The sequence below is a fragment of the Salvia hispanica genome, chromosome 6, assembly GCF_023119035.1.
Source record: "Salvia hispanica cultivar TCC Black 2014 chromosome 6, UniMelb_Shisp_WGS_1.0, whole genome shotgun sequence".
NCBI lineage: Eukaryota > Viridiplantae > Streptophyta > Magnoliopsida > Lamiales > Lamiaceae > Salvia > Salvia hispanica.
In genome coordinates this window covers 28,726,992-28,747,662 of record NC_062970.1, presented here as the reverse complement: position 1 = coordinate 28,747,662, position 20,671 = coordinate 28,726,992, and the positions used below count along the sequence as shown (strand labels likewise).

Below are 20,671 nucleotides of genomic sequence, written 5' to 3'. Positions count from 1 at the left end.
CTTGTTTGCGCGTGTCAAACAAGGGTTAGTAATATGTTCATGTACATTAAAATGCATAAGGGTCACTTATATGATCATTGATTTTAATACTACATTATTTGATAGTGTAACTTTACGTTATTATGCAGTAAATATTCATTATAAAAAAAAACATTCAATTACCAAGGCACAATCATTCAAAAACAAACATTCAAACCACCCCAAGTGCTCTACATTGTCATAAATCTAGAAAAAATACCCTTAAAATCCATTTCAAATTACATAGTACGAAACCATGGTTATAAGAATTTAAGCTTCGACTTGTCTAGGGTCCGGCTTCTTAGTCATGTTCACGTACTCTGTCGCCGACCTCCTAAAGCCTTATTAGTGCGCTTCTTTGCTTGTGCCTTGATATTTGCCTCCAATAGTTGGCGAATCTGGTGGGTTAATCATACAAATGTACAAATGGAAAATAATGTACCACGTCGGTATAATAATGTACAAATACAACACATACAAATGCACGAGAAAACTAGATAATGTAGCTCATTAGTGAAATAATGTAAAAACAAAACACGTACAAATACAAGATTTAAGATGAACACCCAATCGAAGCATCAAAATGCGATACAATAAAATCAGTGATAAACATAATCCCAACTGTAAAAACAGAGACAATCAAGGTGGAAATCAGTGACAAACAAAATTCCAACTAAAAAAAACAGAGACAATCACATACACATGTAGAATTGATGATCAAACAATTGAGTGTTGAATTTATGACAAAATACTACCAAAATGCATACCCAATGCACCGAAACTGGCAAAAAATCATCCAAATATTGACGAAAATCACTAAAAATCACAGATTCACAGAAACCCAATTGAAAAACGGGCAAAATTAAGTTTCACCAAAATGGAAATTGAGTATCGATTCCTCTTACCTTTTCCGCGAGTGAAATCGACACAAACAGTGAAAATCTTTGCTTCAATCTACACAACAACTCGAAATAATGCACAATATGGCGTTGATTTCTACTAGCTTGTTCGGCGGCGTCTGTATAAAATATGAAGATTAGAGTTTTCCTGTTAGAAATTGGGAGGCTATGGTTTTGACTAGAGAGAATCTGGGGAGACGAAATTGTGAAATGATGGTGAGAGATTGGGATGTGAGAGAGTGAGAGGAAAGGTGTATTTTTAATTCCGCTGAAATCTCGCATGTGTAGTTTTAAAACTGATGCATTAAATTTTGTTTTACCAATTTTGCCCCAATAATTTAGCAATATGGGGCAAATACTGTAGCTCGGGATATTGAAAAAAAATATAAATGGCAGCCACGTCAACCGTTAGATTAAATAATTGAATGGATGAGATTGACTTGGATATTTGACATAAAATGAGTTATGGACCTGATCACATCCCTATATATATATATATATATATATATATATATATATATATATATAGGGATGTATTCAGGTCAGAACGCTAAGTATAAGTAAAACTCAAAACACTTGCAGTCCATTGGATCTTATGATCTAACGGTTAGATTAATGCCACGTGTCATCTAATGATGTAGAATTTTAGACTAATAATGTAGCTCGGATAATAATGTAGCATTTTAGTTTAATAATGTACAGTTTTAGTCTTACAATGTACATTTCTAGTCTAATAATGTACCTCGGCTAATAATGTAGATTTTTAGTATGATAATGTAACTAATCACAACCATCCAATCTAATGATCTAAGGGCTGTGATTAGTGCTGTGTTTTACACTAAGATGCTGTAAGGACCCTAACACACCCCTATATATATATATATATATATATATATATATGGAATTGCTAGAATGACAACGCCAGTTTCAGGGACACTGTGCCACCAATCTTAAGCGTTAGATTTGGCATGAGATTCAATTTTAAAGTGACATCTGGCAGTTTAGGTTTATTATTAAAATGAATAAAAATATTGCTAAAGGCTATTTCTGGAATTCACAATTGCAGCGGTTTCTTCTGAAACGCAATTCACGGTATTTCTTCCTTCTCTCTTTCTTCTATTTACGGCATTTATCTCAGAAATCTGTAGAAAAAAACGCCATAGCTATATTCAGTGTGTGCGATTGTTTTAATCTTAAGCGCTATTTCCATTCTCTTCTCTGAAATTTTTCCTTCAATATTAAGTCAATCTATGGAGAATGATGTTCCCGCTGATATCCATTTCACTGATTTTGAGGACGGTAAGAGGCACTTTCCTTATTGTTCAATTTAGGAGGATACTGATTTTTTGTGTTACTTCTGTCTATCTTCAGTCGTTAGTCAATCCATGGAGAATGATGTTCCCGTTGACACGAATATGACCTATTCTGCAGGCGGTTCTAATCGTGTAATTGTGTTTTTAGATTTTGTTGGTTATCTATGTGATTCAACTTATGTAATTGTGGAGTGTATTTTTTTATACGTGAACTCAAATTCTGACAGATCGTATAGGATGTCGCAAAGCAGATTGCGCTGTTATTAATTTGCTGTGTTGTTTTTTGATGGTGATCCATTTGCATTGCTTAGTTGATAAAATATATTTGCTTTGTTAAATATGTTTTGTTGCTAAATTAGTTGGCTCCATTTGCTTTTGCTACTGTTACAATATCTCATATTGCTTGCTTAAAATTATTAATTGACAAACAATGGCAGAGACAGATATACTGTATTGCTTCTTCGTTTGAATGACAATGCTTGTTGTGCTTTAATTCAATTGTGAGTTTGCTTCTCCAGTTTGCTTGATGTAATACCATTTGTTGCTTGGTTCTTTTGATATTATCGCTCTTTTTTTATATCCTACGCAGCTGCTTATGTCTCCAAGTGCCCTGACAAACTAAAACCATTCGTTGGCAAGAAATTCAACACTTTGGACGCCGGAATTGCTTTCTACGATGCTTATGCTCGTGAAGCTAGCTTCGACACCCGGAAACGTGGAATCAAATCTTCACGTGAGTGTGTTACTTGACAATATATTGTGTGCAACAGGCTAGGGTTGAAGAATGGGATTGAAATGGATCATATTCATGCTCGTGAAGGATTTATTAACAAGCGCAGAAGAACCTCTAAAAGATGTGATTGTAAGGCTAGAATCTCATTGAGGCTAGAAGGATTTTAATTACTATCCACTATATCTCAGTTGCAGAACTTATTACCAATTGATGGGATATATTCATTTTACTGTTTGATTAAGTTTATGGATTTTCTTAGATTGCTTGGAAACATTCAATTTATTGCTTGTTAATGTTTATGGTTTTGCTTGGATTTAATATAAGCAACTGCTTGCATATATAGGATTGCGTGTTAATATCGCTTTAGTTGTCGGTAGATCCAAATGAATACTTTTGTTAGTAGAATGTTGTAGACAATACTTATAACCAAATGCTTGGTTACATTAAATTTAATGCTTGATTATGTTTATGGATTTGCTTGGTTGATATTGCATTACTTTATTTTGCTTTCCTAATTAGTGTTCAAACATATTTCACTTTATTGTTTGTTAATGTTTATGGTTTTGCTTGGATTTACTATAAACATCTGCTGCATATACAGGCTTGCATGTTAATATCGATTTAATTGTTGATAGATGCGAATGAATACTTTTGTTAGTAGAATGTTGTAGACTGTACTTATAACCGAATGCTTGGTTACATTAAATTTAATGCTTGATTATGTTTATGGATTTGTTTGGTTGGTATTGCATTAATTTATTTTGCTTTCCTAATTTCAACTATTCGAACATATTTCGCCATAAAGAAAAGAACAGAAAAACGAATAACAAAATTTTAAAACAAAAAAACCCTTAAACCAAAACTAACCAATATACAAAACAAATTCTAATCAGAACAAAGTAATTGTCACTTTTCAAAATCAATGTAATTCATCATTCAAGGTTTTGGGAAATTTGCCACCATCTTTTCAACATCAACGGTTCCTTTACTTTGTGCCTCTTTCATGTGGCTTGTTGTTGTTCTCATCATGTAATCAATGACCTTGTTTTCGTTACTATAAACCATAGCTGTAACGAAATTCGCACGGAGCAATTGGAATGCCTTCGATGGCTTGTTGGTAAGGTTGCACTTCCAATCTTTAACCTTTAAAGCAAGCAAATATACAGCCTAATAAGCAAAAATGTAAAATGAACTTACACCCAAGCAAACAACAGCAAAGAACCAAGCAACAAACAAAATAAGAACAAGCAATTCTTAATGCCCACAAAAACGTAATTAAAATGTATGAAAGAGGGTCTATCATCATACCAAACATTTTTTAGCTCTAGAAAAAGCAAAGAATCAATCTTCAATAAGCAATCAAATACATTTTTAAAAGCACCCAACATTTTCGTAACTCTACAATAAGCAAAAAATCAATATTCAATAAGAGGATACATACATTTTAATGACACCCAAGCGAACAACATCAAAGTATAAAGCAACAAAAACACTTAAAACAAGCTATTCTAAATGACCAAAAAAACTTAACAAAAACATTTGAAACAGGGTCGGTCATGAGACCAAGCATTTTCTAACTTTAGAATAAGCAAAGAATGAATATTCTTTAAGCAAACAAATAATTTTTAATGACACCTAGCACTTCCTAACATTAGAATAAGCAAAATATCAATCTTCAATAAGCAAACAAATTGATTTTAATAAGACCCAAGCAAACTACAACATAGTACAAAGCAACAACAACACTTAAAACAAACAATTCTAAATGTGTATTTAAATCAAACGTGTACTTGTCTATCATCATACCAAGCATTTTTTAACTGTAGAAAAAGCAAAGAACCAATCTTCAATAAGCAACCAAATACATTTTTAAAAGCACCCAGCATTTTCCTAACTCTATAATAAGCAAAAAATCAATATTCAATAAGAGGATAAATACATTTTAATGACACCCAAGCAAACAACATCAAAGAATAAAGCAACAAAAACATTTAAAACAAGCTATTCTAAATGACCAAAAAAACTTAACAAAAACATTTGAAACAGGGTCGGTCATGAGACCAAACATTTTCTAACTTTAGAATAAGCAAAGAATGAATATTTTTTAAGCAAACAAATACTTTTTAATGACATCCAGCACTTCCTAACATTAGAATAAGCAAAATATCAATATTCAATAAGCAAACAAATTGATTTTAATGACACCCAAGCAAACTACAACATAGTACAACGCAGCAACAACACTTAAAACAAGCAATTCTAAATGTGTATTTAAATCAAACGTGTACTTAAATTTTTGCAACAAAACAACCAACAAAATCAGATTATCATGCTCCAGATTATCATGCTCCAGATTAAGCAAAAAATCCAATTCTATAAACAAAACAACAGACACAACATTCTCTAACTCCAAATTAAGCAAAAAATCCATCTTTTGATTTTTTGTTTTGTTCAATTTAACGCAGCCGATTAAGCAAAAAATCCATCTTTGGATTTTTTGTTTTGTTCAATCTAACTCCAGAATAAGCAAAAAAATCTTTCTCTATGCTACAACATCAAACAAGAATATAGAAAAAAAGCAAACAAGAACATAGAACAAAGCATCAAACAAGCCCTAGGAATCAAGGTTTACACATGCAATCCAGAAACTAAGTGGAAACAGGTACGGCAACTTACCGATGACACAGAAATCCCTGGAGAGCGTCGATTTCAAGCTTCAATCGCCAATTTAAAACTTCAATGGTCGTTTACGGGAGAACCACAAACCGCTGGGGGGAGGATTTCAAACTCCAACCGCCGATTTTCAAGCTTCTGATTGGGAAATTGCACACGGAAAAGAAGAAAACCACAAATTGTTGGGGGAGGATTTCGGTGAGAGCAACCAGTCTAGGGTTTGCTTAAATAGATGAAGAAACACTGTGGATGATCGGATTTGCATAAATCGGTAGATGATCGCATTGGGAGATTGGGAGATTTGGAGAGAGAAACGATTCAGTTTCTCACGTAGTGGGCATACGTTATAGCTTGGTGGTAGAGAGAGGATGAATCAGCACCCAAAAAAACCGCGATTTACCATTCCCTATTTTAATTTAATTGCAAGCAAAAGACAAAATTACCTTGCAAAGCGACCCATTATTCACGACCAAGCAATCCGTGCTCTATTTCTAAAATTCAATCTAAGCCATCAATATAGGAGATCTGACGGTTAATAACGGTGTTACATTGTCAATTTAATATAGGTGGCACCCTAGTGTGCCCCTATATATATATATATATATATATATATATATATATATATATATATATGCGATCATATCATAACTCATATTTATGTGATAACCTAATAACCCTATCATTTTATGGGTCAAAAGTATCATTTTTACTAAAAATGATATTTACACGATAAAATGATATTTTTTCAACATGCATAAAATGATACTTTTATTCCATAAAATGATATTCTGTTCCATAAAATGATATTTTTCGTCCATAAAATGAGAGTTATTAGGTTATCACCATAAATATGAGTTATGATATGATCACATCCTCTTATATATATATATATATATATATATATATATATATATATATGGGAGCATTAAGGTCCTATTGCCCTCTTAGTGTCTATTTCCTTCTTAATATCATCCATTAGATTGATGGAATGGACGGACTTGATTAAAAGGAGAGATCTGATCCCGTGTTGCATTATTAGGTTCATTCTGTGCATTATACGGGTATAATTGTAAAACAACAATGAATAAAAATGGAAGGAGCGAGAATTAAGCGGGATTTTCCATCTACTATCTCTCTCTCTCACTCCAACCGCCTCACTCCTCAAACCCACGATTGAATTTCGTCTCCCCTAATTCCCCCCAATTTCCAAACCCTAGCCGCTACTCCAAGCCACCGGAAATCAACCCAACCTTCGATTTTTGCCGTTAAATCAACGTTCTGCCGTTGTTTTGCAGTTGAAGACTCAATCCCTTCGCGCGTGACCGTCAATTTCCAGTCGACAACAAGGTAGGTGTTAAAAGTTCCATTTTTTGGTTAATGGACACTTTGAATCTCCGATTTTCACAAACCTTGGGTTGATTTTTTGCGATTTTCACAATTCTGTTTATTTTTCCGTAAATCATGAAACCGTTGTCGTTTTTGTCAGGGTTTTGTCCATTGTTGAAGTTTGTAGTTAATTACTGCTTTATAATTGTGTAATGGTGGATTTTGCGGACTACAACTTGTTATTTTTAATTGATTGTTGGTTTGTGTGATAGAAAACAACCATGGCGAAAAGTGGCTGACAATCTAATACCCAAAACACCCAAAATGCAGGTGAGCAATCTCATGTCTTTTCCATTTTTAGTCTTCAAGAAGTTATACCTTATTCAAGCCAGTTGTTTATATGAATTTTGTGTGTTAAGCTACTTGGAATTGTGTCCCTTGAAGTTGTGCATTATTTGTTGGTTTTTGTACATCATATAGCAATCTGTTGCACTTGCATTTTGTTAGCCTCGAGAAGTTGTTCATTATAGTAGAATATGGTGTATACGATGAGTTTGTGTTCAGTTACAACGATTGGTTCCCTTGAATTGTGCATTATTTGTTGGTTTTTGTACATTATATAGCACTCTGTTGTTCATTATTGTACGCTGTGATAAAATACCTTAAAATGAGTGAAATTTGTATTCATATGTGCATTATTTGCTGCTATTCGTACATTATTGTAGACAGTGGTATACATTATGTTTTGTGTTTTAAAAAAAAAATCGATCGATTGTTGATTGAATGTTATATTCAATCGTGCATTATTTGCTTCCATGTGTACATTATATAGCAAGTAGTGTGCATTATATAATATTAATGCAATTGTGACGCCCCGGAATTTCGTTCCTTTCCTTCGGGATAAATCGGATTTATTAGCTTAATTAATTTCGTTTAGAAGATGTGTAATCGTACATTTCCTCGTTGTAATTCAACTTTGGAGTAATTTAAGTATTTTCGTTGGAAGAATTAAAGTGCAAGGAAATTATGTGTTCAAGGATAAAAGTAAAGCTATGCTTTTATTAGATAAGTACTTGGAGGAATTTAAATACAAGTAGTACATGTTTACATATGTGAGAGTGGCAACACACACATCTATTCTACACCATTTATCCTACAACACTAGTCAACAAGTTTGGAAGCTAGCTATTTTGGTGATGGAGCCAAAGGATCTCTAGAGGAGCATCTTCTTTCTTTCTCCCTCACTCTCTTTCTCGATTAGGGAGCAGCCACAAGACTCCAAAGCTCCAGCCATGTACCTGCAAATTAACACAAGAATAGGGGTTAGAAGATGACTCACAAATAACAAGGAAGGGAGGCACAAGCTCAATTAGGAAAGGGAAGTAGTAGGCAAGGTAGAGGCTGCAGTATAGAGCCTGAGGTCAGCCATTTTTGGCACATTCTCAACTAGCATCAAAGAGGAACCAAGACAAGAGAGCATAGTAGAATGAGCCTCTACACAAGCCCAATATAGACATGAGCAAGGTTCTTGTTTTCCCATCGATCAAGGCTGAGGAAACAGCCAAGAGAGACAACCATACATACACCAAAATAGTAAGGATATCATGAACATCAAGCTCAAAAGTAGTGGAGCTGGCAGCCCCAAAATAAGAGCCTTTGCCTCCAAGTATCAAGCACAAAAGGCCAAAGATAGAGCACTATATAAACAGCCCCAATCTCCTTCTCCTCCCCTCATTCTCAACACTATAAGATCACCAAATATTCATGAGTCGCGAAGCAGTGACGGCAGGAAGAGCAGCTGCTCGCGGCGCGAAGTAGAGGTCGACACCGGGAGCCAGCACGCCAGCGAGGGAAGTAACGGCGGTGGAGTGAGGAGAATTGAGTGTGGGCGCTATTTCTCCGATTTCCAATTTAGGGATTTTGAATTCAAATTTGGGGATTTTATTGTGGAGTTAAGTGACGAAAAGAGAAAAAAGTTTTAGGGGAAGAAGGAGAGAGCCCCGATGACGCCGGAGATGGCGATTCGCCGGAGGGGTCGCGGAGCCGAGTGGAGCGAGCACCGCCATTTCTTCTCCGATCTGGTTTTTCCCCCAATTAAAACTTTGAGAAATGTAAGAGAGAGAGATTGACCGATGGGTGGAAGGGAGTCTATATTTGGACTTTGTAATGTTATGTTTGGGCCTTAGTAAATGATTAAGAGTTTGGGCCAAGGAAATTATTGTTGCTGGGTCCCTATTTAATTAAGTTTGGGTCGGAAGTATTTAAATAAAAGGGCGATTTGGGCCTAGAGATTATAAAATATTGGGCTCTAGTTTTAATTGAGGGATTTGCTATTTAATTGGTGGGCCAAGAGACTTTTGTTGAGCCAAGATTTAACTATGAGAAGTAGGAACTAATTAAAAGAAGATTGAGTTGGAGCTTGATTAATTGATTCTGAAAAGTTACTAAGTTTCGAAGATGGAAAATATTGAGTTGGAGCCGAGAAGCTCGATAAATAAATTTCAAACAATTTATTTAGATTCGGAAAAATAAAGTAGTAGAGTGGGAGGCAGCGAAAGCCACGGCCGGCGTGCGCCCGCGGCCGCCATGGGCGGCCTTAAGAAAAATCCGAAGAAAAGAATTTTAGAAGAGACTTTCCAAATTCCCTGTGCTTGTAAATAGAGCCAGTATTTGTTTAGAGAAAATAGAATTTCTCAAAGTTGATAAAGAGAATAAATAAACTCTGCAGGTAAATGCATAAGTAGGATTAAGAAAAATCCTATAAGAGCATTATTCTCTTCAATCTGTACATTATTCACTGATCCGAATGTACATTATTAGATACTATTTGCACATTATTTACCGTACCAAATCGAGTTAGTTATGTGCGAGAAACTACACCACCAGACGTGTTCAACGTAGAAAATCGAGTTAGTTATGTGAGAGATGAAAGAGAAATTATTGTGTAATCATGAACACAAAATCAGAATCAATAATATTGAATTAAAGGAAAGAAAAAAGAAAGATTGATTATGTGTGAGATTTGAGTCAGTTACGTGAGAGAAGAAAGAGAAATTATGGTTGAGATTTGAGGGAGAATGTCTTCAACGGAGAATGTCTTTCTAATAAAATTGATGAAAAATTCTCAAACTCAAAACATATAAATTGGACTAAAAGGACGAAATAAATGAAATTACTTTCTTCCATTGTTGACAAAATCGAAAGCAATTAAGGAATATTACAAGAGCTTCTCAAAAAAAAAAACTTGAAGAATAACTCAAAAATTTGCAGAAGAACGTCGAACTCCAGTGAATAAACCGTAAAGAAGGTAAATGAAACAAATCAATAAAGAAAATAAATCATATTATATATTTACCAAAGTTAAAAGGAGTGAATTAAGGGAATTAATTAACCGTCTAAAACTATCACTCCCAAAACTACCCTTTTTCTTATTAAATGTTAATCAAGCAAAAACCCACGTCAATGAATTTGAATGAAGCATATGTTGAATCATTTCAAAACCTATTGGAAGCAAGTAAAAACATGTTGTAGTTTCAAGGTATTACGTACAGAATGAAGTAATAAACCTATATAATGAAGTAAAATGAGCTTGTAATGAAGCTGAAAAAATTTCCACAGCAGCACATCTCATCAAAAAAACTAGATCTAATGGCTCAGATTTGATCTCTAGTTCGGTCTTTAAAATTGGTTCGACATTGATTACAACTCTATATATATATATATGAGGTTACTTTCAACGACATCAACTTTTATTGTCTTATACGATGAGTTTCAACGACGCCAGCTTTCACCAGTTGTGGTTACTTTTAAAGTTTCAATGATGTCAACTTTCACCGGTTGTCTTATAAATGTCGTTAGCCGTACATCGCGCGAGTGCTGATCTAGTGAATATAATTTTAATGGTCATGTGACATAGAATTCACATTATGGATAAATTAATATAAATTTAAACGGATGACTCGAACCGTGACCTTTGGCCTCAGGCAGCGGCGGACGCAGAATTTTGAAGTTGGGGGTCCAATTCTCCGATAACAATTGTAAGGTATTATTTGATGTCGTCGTAGCCGAAAGTTGCGATATTACTACGATGCGATGAAAATGAGTAATGAGATAGATTTAATTAGATGATATATAAACTAGATATATGTATATATTTAATATTATTAATTATGAATAAATTTTGAAATAAGTTAGATAATGAAATGTATAACCTAAAAAATTCTGTGTATATAGTTGTAGAATTTTTTTAAAAAAAATCACAAAAAATTACTAGCTAAAAGAAAATTTGAAATGCTTAATTTTGAATAGATTAATTAGTGAAGTATATAAAACATGAATTTTTTGTGTATAACTGATATAAGGGAGTATAAAAAAACATTAGAAAAATAGTAATAAGCCAAAAGAGCTTGATGAGATTCGAACTCAGGCTGGGCAGATGCTAGGCAATGAAACTTGCCACCTGAGCTAAGTTATCATTTAATACCTATCAATATAAAATACTCCCTCCGTCCACGAAAACTAGAGCACATTTGTCATTTTTGGTTGTCCACGAAAAATAAGGCACATTCAAAAAAGGAAAGTTTTCAACAACTTCTCTCTTACTTTTTTCCCTTCTCTCTTACTAATAATATGGACCCTACATTCCATTAACATTACTTCCCTCTTACTTTTTTCGCTTCCCTCTTACTTTACCAATTACTTTTTTCTTTTCTCTCCTACGTTACCAATTCTACATTAAAACTCGTATCATTCATAAAGTGTCCTATTTTTCGTGGACGGATATATACTAATATATGAAATTGTTGTGGGTTCCATGGGACCCCCAAACCCCCATGTAGGTCCGCCACTAGCCTTACGCATTAGAGCACTTGCATCAGTGCTATTTGCCTTGAGCAGGCGCCGTGCCGACGAGCACCCTGCTCGTCGTTGTGCTCTTGCCGATGAGTAGGTTGACGTGGCGGCTTCTGATAGGCCAACGACAATGCCGTGGCTATTTTCCTTTTTTAAAAAAATTGAAAAATATAAAAAAAAAATCGGTTTTAAATAAGTAAAAAATATTTTCTCACTTCCCAATAAAATATATCCGTTTTTTCTCCACTTTTAATTTATTTTTTATTATTTTTATCCAAAAATTCACATTTTCATCTATAAATACCACCATTTCCACACAAAAAATTTTACACCACACTACACAAAACAATTCACTCGTCAATTCTCTCTAAATCTCTCATCAATTCTCATCTAAATTCTCACTCTTTCACTCTTGCAAAAAATGTCCGGATCCGACGATTACCCCTCTGATTCCCGCGGATGGAACCACGAATGGTTCGACTCATCGTCATTCCCTAATCCGGATACGAATTTCTTGCCCCCTCCTCAAACACAAGGTTCGCATATTCCGAGTGGCTACCGGCCTTACCCGGTGGACGAGCATGATGCCGCCAAGGGGCAATACAGGTGGGCTCCCGAAACTGGCACAGGAGGGAGCGCCCCGACGCCACCGGAGGACGGTTCCAACCATCCTACAGCTCCTTCTCCTCGTAGTGTCCGTGTTCGTACTCGTGGCAGTACCGGTGACCCCATGTCCGCACGCCGTACACTTCGAGGGAGATGGAGAAGTTATTCAAAGCCTATTTGGCAATCTCCGAAGATGCGGAAATAGGCACGAACCAAACTGGGGACAGGTTTTGGTTGTGCGTCGCTCGCCGGTACAATGCCAGCCGACCAGATGGAACCATCAAGTGCAATGAGAGTATGATGCCCAATGTCATCGGAAGAAATCCAAAAGTTTTAGGGTACCTCCAGGAACATCGGTCGGCAGGGAGCGGCACGAACGGGATCGATATCATCACGGTCGCCATGTCGACCTACCAATCAATTGACTACAAACCATTCAAGTATCTCAACGTTTGGCAGGAGGTGCGTCATCATATGAAGTAGCCATGTCGACCTTCCAATCAATTCACTACAAACCATTCAAGCATCTCAACGCTCGGCAGGAGGTGCGTCATCATATGAAGTATAAGGGAGGCGTCAGATCCTCCTCTAGCTCCTCCAGCAAACGGTCGAGGTCGGTATCCCTATCCGATGCCGGCGAGGTTGAGGTAGCTAGCCAGTTTGCTGGAGCTCACTTGGATGGCCCAGACGCCGGCCCGAGCAGTTCCCAACGCCGGCTGCCAGGAAGGAAACAGGCGACGGCTCGCGCCGCGACCCCAGCTACATCGTGAGTTCCCGCTCCCGCTCCCTTTGTGCTGCCTCCACCCCCACCAACTCGTTGTGGTCTCTTTTGGGTCAAGCCAATATGCCGATACGTCTCGGATGACTCCCGAGCAACTTATTTCACATCTCACAATGATACGTGCTCTCTGACAAACATTGGGGATATCGCCATCGGGCTAGTCTTCTTTAAATTTCCACGGATATATTTTTAGGATTTAATTATGTAATTTTTAATTTGTAGGATTTTAATTATGTAATTTTTAATTTTTAGGATTTTAAGTACGTAATTTTTATTGTTTAGGATTTAATTATGTAATTTTTATTTTTTTAATTTGTAATAGTAGTTTGGGTATTTTTAATATTGTGGAAATGTTTTTACTAATTGAATTATTTAAATTGAATAATAGAATGGTGGAACACCATTGAACATTCTCTTGTGGAAGAGAATGAATGTAAGTGTTGTGTTCTTGCAGAAGAGCATAGATTAAAAAATGAATAAAAGTTGGTTCAGGCCCATATCCATGCTCTTGCCAAAGAGCATGGATGTGAATGCTCTTGCCTCTTTACCGCGTAATCAACCCACACATAAATGAACACCCAACTGATTAGCAATTAGGGTGTATAACTCAAGATCTAATTTTGAGATAACTAAGCTTCTGAATTTAGTAACATATCCAGAAAATAGCTTGTGAGATCGAACGTAGTTAAGATTTGACAATAATTTATATACTATTATTTATATACGAAGTACTTCCTCCATTTATTAAAAATAAGGACATTTGAAACGGCACGGGTTTTAATGCAAAATTTGGTAAAGTAAGAGAGATGGAGAGAAAATTTGGTAAAGCAGGAGAGAGAAAAAAAAAGTAATGAAATTAATGTTAGTGGATTATGAGACCCACTTTATTAGGAGGTGTATAAGGGTGTAAAGATTTCTAAAAATGAAAAGTTTGAAAGTTGCTATTTTTAAGAAACGGACTAAAAAGGAAAGAGTTGCTATTTTTAAGAAACAGAGGAAGTAGTATTTTGTTTTAATATAATATACTCCCCCCGTCCCACATAATTTGACCTAGTATTCCATTTTGGTCCGTCCCACATAATTTGACCTAGTATTCCATTTTGGTCCGTCCCACATAATTTGACACACATCACTTTTACCATTTTTGGTAGTGGACCCTATATTTCACTAACTCAATCATACTCAAATTTTATTATAAAACTAATAGTTTAAAAGTAGGACTCATATCCCACCAACTTTTTTCAACTCACTTTCCATTAGATTTCTTAAAATTCATGTCAGGTCAAAATGTTCCAAATTATGTGGGACGGAGGAAGTATAATTTGTCGTTCAATTTTAAACGAAATACCAAATTTCTTTATGTTTTTAACTGAAATTTAATACAATAGGACTCTCATCGTTCCATGTTAATTGAATCATTTTTTTATTCGAAAAGTTCCAAATAATTGAGTCATTTTATTTTTGGCAAGAAGTAACCCATGTTCTTGCTTTATTCACCGTACATTTAACACATTATTTTAAAATCTTGTGCAAAAAAAATTGCATCAATTAACAAGGAATAGAGTGAATACTATTTTTATTTATTTATCCTGTTTTGTGGGGTTATGGATTTTCATTTTCTGGCGGCAGTTTGTCCGTTAATTTGAGCCGTTGGCCACAACTATCACACACACTCCCACCGCTCTCTGTGTGAGTTTGCACTTTGCAGCCATGTTGAGCTGCTCAGCCGTTCCCACTTTCTCTCTAACCTCCAATCTCCCTCCTTCCCCAAAGCCCTCCCTCTCTCCCTCTCTCCATTCTTCTCTTCATTTTTCATCTATTTCTCTCCCGCTACAGTTTACATCTCATCACGCTCACGCGTGCGGCCATGCCTCCATCAAGGCCAAACCTCTGCGAAAGGTCTGATTATTCCTTCTACCTCTCTGTATTTCGCATCCTCTATTTGTGATTTTACCGAGCAATTCGCTAGGTTTTTGTTTGAAATCCCAAATGGGGCTATTGACTGCTATAAAGATCTTTTTGACAAGGGTTTAGAGGATTTCTTTAAATTTATAGTATTATCTTTCTTAGGCGTTTAATTTTTATTCAATTGTGAATTAAGTGTTGCGATTTGACCTTTGATCATGCCATTTCAGTATATTCTTTCCTAATTAATATTAGGAGTCCTAATTTACTTCAGTTCTTGAACACTGGAAAGCTCTCATGCCACTTCAGTGAACTTAGAACATTTCTGCTTTTAATCATATTGAGAAAGCTTTGCTAAAATAGTGTACTAAGTATGGAAATCCTGTGTATCTGCATACTGAAATCTCTCTCATTCTCTGAAATAGACTCTCAAAATTGTAAGCTCGGCGACTGAGCCACTGAGAGTGATGATATCAGGTGCCCCGGCTTCAGGGAAGGGGACACAGTGTGAGATGATTGCTCAAAAGGTTAGTCCATTCTGTACTTCGTTCCTGTCGCTGAAGTTGCTCCACTTATCTTTGTAGGAAGAGTTTCTTTGTTTTCTATATCTCAGCTTTTAGAGGTAGTGGAACAAATATGCTTTTAGAGGTAGTGGAACAAATATCTGTATAAGGCAAAGATGAAAGAGACCCAGCATTGTCTAGCAAATGTCAAACGATATTTGTGAGGAAGAAAAACGTGCATGCAGAGTTTAGTAATTACTCCAAATCAACTCCTGAATTGGAATGCGTACTACTTCTTTTCGAAATCCCAGTTTGAAGATTGTTGAACCAGCTCCGGAAAAGATTTTTAAAAAAAAACTTATTTTCTCTTACTGCCGAAGCACTTAGTTTAGGCTTGCAGAAAGCCTCAGGGAGCTATAACCTGACATAACACCACCCTTATCTTATTTTTCCTGTACATTTTAGTATTATGCCAAGACTTCTATCACAAGCAATCAAATTTCACTTTGTTGGCATCCTGGGGTATAAAAAGAGCCTGGCATCTCCTTTATTCATAGCCTGACTGAGGCTTCATACATCTCTTGTATATTTTCTGCTTTTCTACTTAATTACACCTGTTATTCAATAATGAAGAATTTATGTTAGCAGTTTTCCTTGTTACATTTCACTTTATATTCCCCTGCTTGGTTTATTCAGTTTGGAGTAGTACACATTTCAACTGGAGATATTCTGCGAGCTGAAGTATCAGCAGGTACAGAAATTGGAAACAAGGCAAAGGAGTACATGAATTCTGGTCGGTTAGTCCCAGATGAAATCGTCACAGCTGTAGGAAAAATGATCAACTAACTATTTTCTTCTCTAGTTTGTGAATTAGCTGCGCTGACACTTTGTGTTTATAATAGATGGTGACAACCCGACTATCTCTGAAAGATGTGAAGGAGAAAGGATGGCTTTTAGATGGATACCCACGAAGTTCTGCCCAAGCAGAGAGTTTGGAGAAACGGAGTATTAGGCCTGATATATATGTCATGCTTGAGGTATGTACCCTAATAATAATCATTATCCCTTCACTGTCTGAAGTTGTATTTTCTCATATAGTTTGAGGTATACACCACTGGATCAACACATTTTTTCAGAAATAGATAGATATAAAAACTGATAACATGATAATTTAACTAGAAACAAACAAATAAAATTTGAATTTTTTCTACAAATGGAATATGCTCAGAGTAATAACCTGGAAAGCTCTCTATTTCTGGAAAGCTTCTGTAACTGCTCTTGATTGCTGATGTTATCTTTTCATTAGGTGCCTGATGATGTTCTAATTGACCGATGTATTGGGAGAAGGTTAGATCCTTTGACAGGAAAAATCTATCATGTGAAAAACTTCCCACCAGAAAATGAAGAAATTAAAGACAGGCTTGTTACTCGTCCTGATGACACAGAGGAAAAGGTCCAAAATAACTTCTAAAATAACTAATGTCAGTTCTTATCTGGACCTGGAGATCTGTATGCAAACCTGATCTGTTCATAGGTAAATGTTTGACAATTCTCAGGTGAAGTCACGTTTAGAAATATATAAGAGAAATGTTGAATCAATCTTATCGACCTACTCAGACGTAATGGTTAAGGTGTGTGAAACTTGATAATCAGGCTACTTTTAGTTTTAAGTCATGAATATAGATGCTTACAAAGCAATTTTTTGCTTGTTTACAGATCAATGGAAACCGTGCAAAAGAAGAAGTTTTTGAAGAGATTGATTCTTTGTTGTTAAGATTGCAAAAAGATAAAGAAGAAAAATCAAAATCAGGTCCAGATTCTCATTTCTTTGAATGCTTTTTAGTTTACAGGAATTGTATAAATTTTACACCCACTTATATCAGTATTTGCATCGTTTGTCCTATTAGTACTTGTAGTTACATTTAAGTGGTTTTGACTAAATGAACTTATCTCACATGTTTGCAGGTGAACTTGTAAGAAATGAGAACCAATTGGATTCGTTATCTTTGGACAAGGTTATTTCAACAAAACCTTTGTACGCATAATTTTAATTTTGAATGTGACAGCCTTGTGAAATCGAATAACTAATAAATTTTAGGTTTGTTTTTTTGGCCATTACTATCTGCAGAATAAATGGAGAGGAATACCGACGAAACTAAATAACATTCCTCACTCTAGAGAAATCAGGGAATACTTCTATGAGGATGTGTTGCAAGCAACAAAACGAGCAATAGAAGATGGGAAAACTCGATTGAAGGTCTTTATCTTCTCATGTTTTGAGTTTTTGCATCACATATAGACAGTTTGATACATGTCCTTTCTTTCTTAATTACATGTTCAGGTGCATTATTTAAAATATTCTGAATGTTTTGTATGTATTATTAGTAGCAAACATATTTCTTTGCTAAGAGATAGTTGATGAATGTTAAAGTGATTATCTTTGTTTTTTTTTTTTTCACAATTAATATATTCTCTCCATCGATCCTTGGGTTGAATATATAACATTGGCTGGTTTGAGTAATGTATGTAATTGAATCAACATAGTTGATACATCTATTTGATTGAATTAAACATTAAAATATAGTTTTTCTCATAATGTAGCTAATGTATTATACTGTCCTTAATTTTGCATCTGAACATTCATCCAATAATGATGTATAATGACTTTACCACTTTAATTGAAGGTGGAAATCAGTATCCCAGAGTTAAATCCAGAAATGGTGAGAAACTTCCTTTTCAGTTTTGGTTCTTTTCCATCCTTCTTTGTTTAGAAGTGAATGAATTTTTTTCTCAGGATGTATATCGCATAGGTACTCTAATGGAGCTGGTCCGTATTCTTGCTCTTTCCTTTGCGGATGATGGAAAGCGCGTCAAGGTTCTCACAAGCTTTATCTTATTGAATTACTTAAGTCGAAACAGTTGCATGTATCAGTAGTCTAGTTTCTTGCAGGTCTGTGTGCAAGGGTCTATGGGAGAAGGAGCATTAGCTGGAATGCCACTGCAACTTGCTGGAACTCGGAAGATTTTGGAGTTCATGGATTGGGGTGACGGTGGTGTTATGGGTACCTTCGTCAATATCGGTTCCATAGGTGATGAATTTCACGAATTATATTCTTGCAACTATAGGTTAAACTCAGGCTTTTCAACAAAATATTTCTTCTCACTAACACCTTGACTCTTTAAAGGAGGTAGACATTGTTACCATGCACTTCTTATTAAACTGCTACGATTCTAGCAATGGGCCTCTAGAAATTGTTTCTTGACTATCAACTTATGCGAAAACAAATATATTGAAATGATCTACAGGTGCTAAAGAGGTTGAGGAGCAAGATGGCATATATATCTTAGTGGCTCCACAAAATGCAGTAGGGAACTGTATTATTGGTGTAAGTAATTTGAGAAAATCCATGCTTGTTGCTTCCTGAAGCATACTCTATGGAGATGCAAAAGTATGTGTTATTTGACTCGTGAAAATGCAGGATCTAAAAGCTATGACTGATGCCGCCGCTCATCGTCCAGTCATCCTTGTCAATCCTAAGCTCAGGGTTGGTTTCTCATATTAAACCTGACTCTGTTTTGAACTTGTGCCCTTAAATTCCCAGATGCTTCAGATAAAATTGAGAAGGTTTTAGGTCTTTCCCTCGGCATTATTTAGGACGCCATTACTTTAAAATCGCTGCACAATAAGGTAAACAATAACTTCCAAAAGGGAAAAGGCCTCTTAAAGACAGATGTAGCTACTACCATCACTGGTTACTTTGCCTTAATTATGTTCATTTTCTATGGTCATAAATGATTCCTCACAAGAACTGATATCAATTTTTTTTTAAAAGAAACATAATTGTTGTCAATATCTGTGCCTATGTCTGTGTTGAATTATCCAACAAGATAGCTGATATAATTGCATTTCTGAAATTTTTAGGACGTACCAGGTTCAAGTGGTATCATGCAAGTAAGTAAACAGTCATCATTGGATGTGATTACATAATTGAGCTTGCTCTCATGAAATTCTTATTTTCTATCTATGCAGACTATGGGCCGGGAGGAAAGATTAGCATATGCTGCTTCATTTGAGATATGCTACTTCTTCCGGTTACTATACTATTATGGAACCCAATATCCGATCATGGGTGCCCTCAGGTGAGGTCATTACCCTCCTCTGAGTGATAGTATTAGACAGCATGCTTCCTGCCCTCAAGACATTTTTTTCCAAAGATCGATGCTTAGAACTTGTGGTGAACACTTGTGTTATTAGGATGTCTTACCCATACGAATACCAGTTGTACAAGAGGGTCGATGAATCTCCCAAGAAGGAGAAATACGAACTCTTGTCGACATTCGAGAAAAGGCCAAGTGGCGAAGAGATTAATGATTCTTTTGAAGGAAAAGTCAGGTCAATTTCTTAACTTGAGTTTTGCATAACTGAAACCTGAGCACACCTCCAGCCATTACTGATCGTTTTTAACCACACTTGCAGAAATAAGGCCAAAGAATCGAAAGGAATATGGTAAAGATATCTAGAGATCATCATATCATCCATTTAAATGTTGTATCTCATGCTGATAATTCTGTTGACTTCCCTTGTAGGGGCTTCTTGAGCAGCATATTTTAAGTGGAACGACAGAAGGCGCCTACTAATGCTGTTTTTCTGCATATGGGAGATGATACATTTGAAGATTAGAATCATGCTTGTCTACGAGCAATCCACGTGCTGTTCTTACAAATCATCATCGTTTTCGAAGATTAAGGAACCGCTTCCTATTAGGTGAAAGATGTGATGGCATAAATGCTGTTTGAATGATGCAATGTCTGCTTGCTTACTTATTTTACTTTTTTTTATGTGAATATGTATATAGAAGTGTTGGAGTTGGACTATGTTTTAGAATTTTGGGACATGGTAAGGTGAAACTCAGAGCTGTCTTAGTTGTTGAAGAACTCCTAAATGAGATTTTTATGGTTGCTTTCTCATCCAAATTTGAGGTTGTTTTTTTAAGTGACGAGTTGGTATAAATCGCCTCTTGACTTGACCCTCCATTTTAAAAGTTTAGACTCATTGCACAAGT

General features: G+C 35.7%; 1 protein-coding gene and 1 long non-coding RNA gene across 4 annotated transcripts; both read left to right on the top strand.

Annotated features, from left to right (window-relative positions):
• Positions 1-2,079: 2,079 nt before the first annotated feature.
• Positions 2,080-3,204, top strand: LOC125192785. Of its 2 annotated transcripts, XR_007171472.1 has the most exons (3): positions 2,108-2,216; positions 2,289-2,362; positions 2,820-3,204. It is a non-coding gene; the product is annotated as an uncharacterized LOC125192785 (long non-coding RNA). The 2 variants fall into 2 exon arrangements; XR_007171473.1 differs by lacking the exon at positions 2,289-2,362 and having other exon boundaries at positions 2,080-2,216.
• An 11,638-nt stretch (positions 3,205-14,842) lies between these two features.
• Positions 14,843-20,576, top strand: LOC125195875 (adenylate kinase 5, chloroplastic). 2 transcript variants are annotated; one of them, XM_048094145.1, is made up of 19 exons: positions 14,843-15,099; positions 15,531-15,632; positions 16,305-16,433; positions 16,511-16,645; positions 16,915-17,061; positions 17,165-17,239; positions 17,325-17,418; positions 17,574-17,623; positions 17,737-17,865; positions 18,293-18,328; positions 18,403-18,483; positions 18,559-18,697; positions 18,915-18,994; positions 19,088-19,153; positions 19,531-19,560; positions 19,639-19,748; positions 19,864-20,001; positions 20,086-20,115; positions 20,196-20,576. In XM_048094145.1, the coding sequence occupies exons 1-19, from the start codon at positions 14,911-14,913 to the stop codon at positions 20,218-20,220; spliced, it is 1,785 nt and encodes a 594-aa protein (XP_047950102.1). In that variant the 5' UTR covers positions 14,843-14,910; the 3' UTR covers positions 20,221-20,576. The 2 variants fall into 2 exon arrangements, with proteins under 2 accessions (XP_047950102.1, XP_047950103.1); XM_048094146.1 differs by lacking the exons at positions 14,843-15,099; positions 15,531-15,632 and having other exon boundaries at positions 16,305-16,405.
• Positions 20,577-20,671: the final 95 nt, after the last annotated feature.

Coding starts and splice junctions, on each gene's coding strand:
- LOC125195875 (XM_048094145.1), top strand. CDS start 14,911: ATGTTGAGCTGCTCAGCCGTTCCCACTTTCTCTCTAACCTCCAATCTC. Junction 17,419..17,573: donor AGAAGAAAAATCAAAATCAG/GTCCAGATTCTC, acceptor ACATGTTTGCAG/GTGAACTTGTAAGAAATGAG. Junction 17,624..17,736: donor ATTCGTTATCTTTGGACAAG/GTTATTTCAACA, acceptor TACTATCTGCAG/AATAAATGGAGAGGAATACC.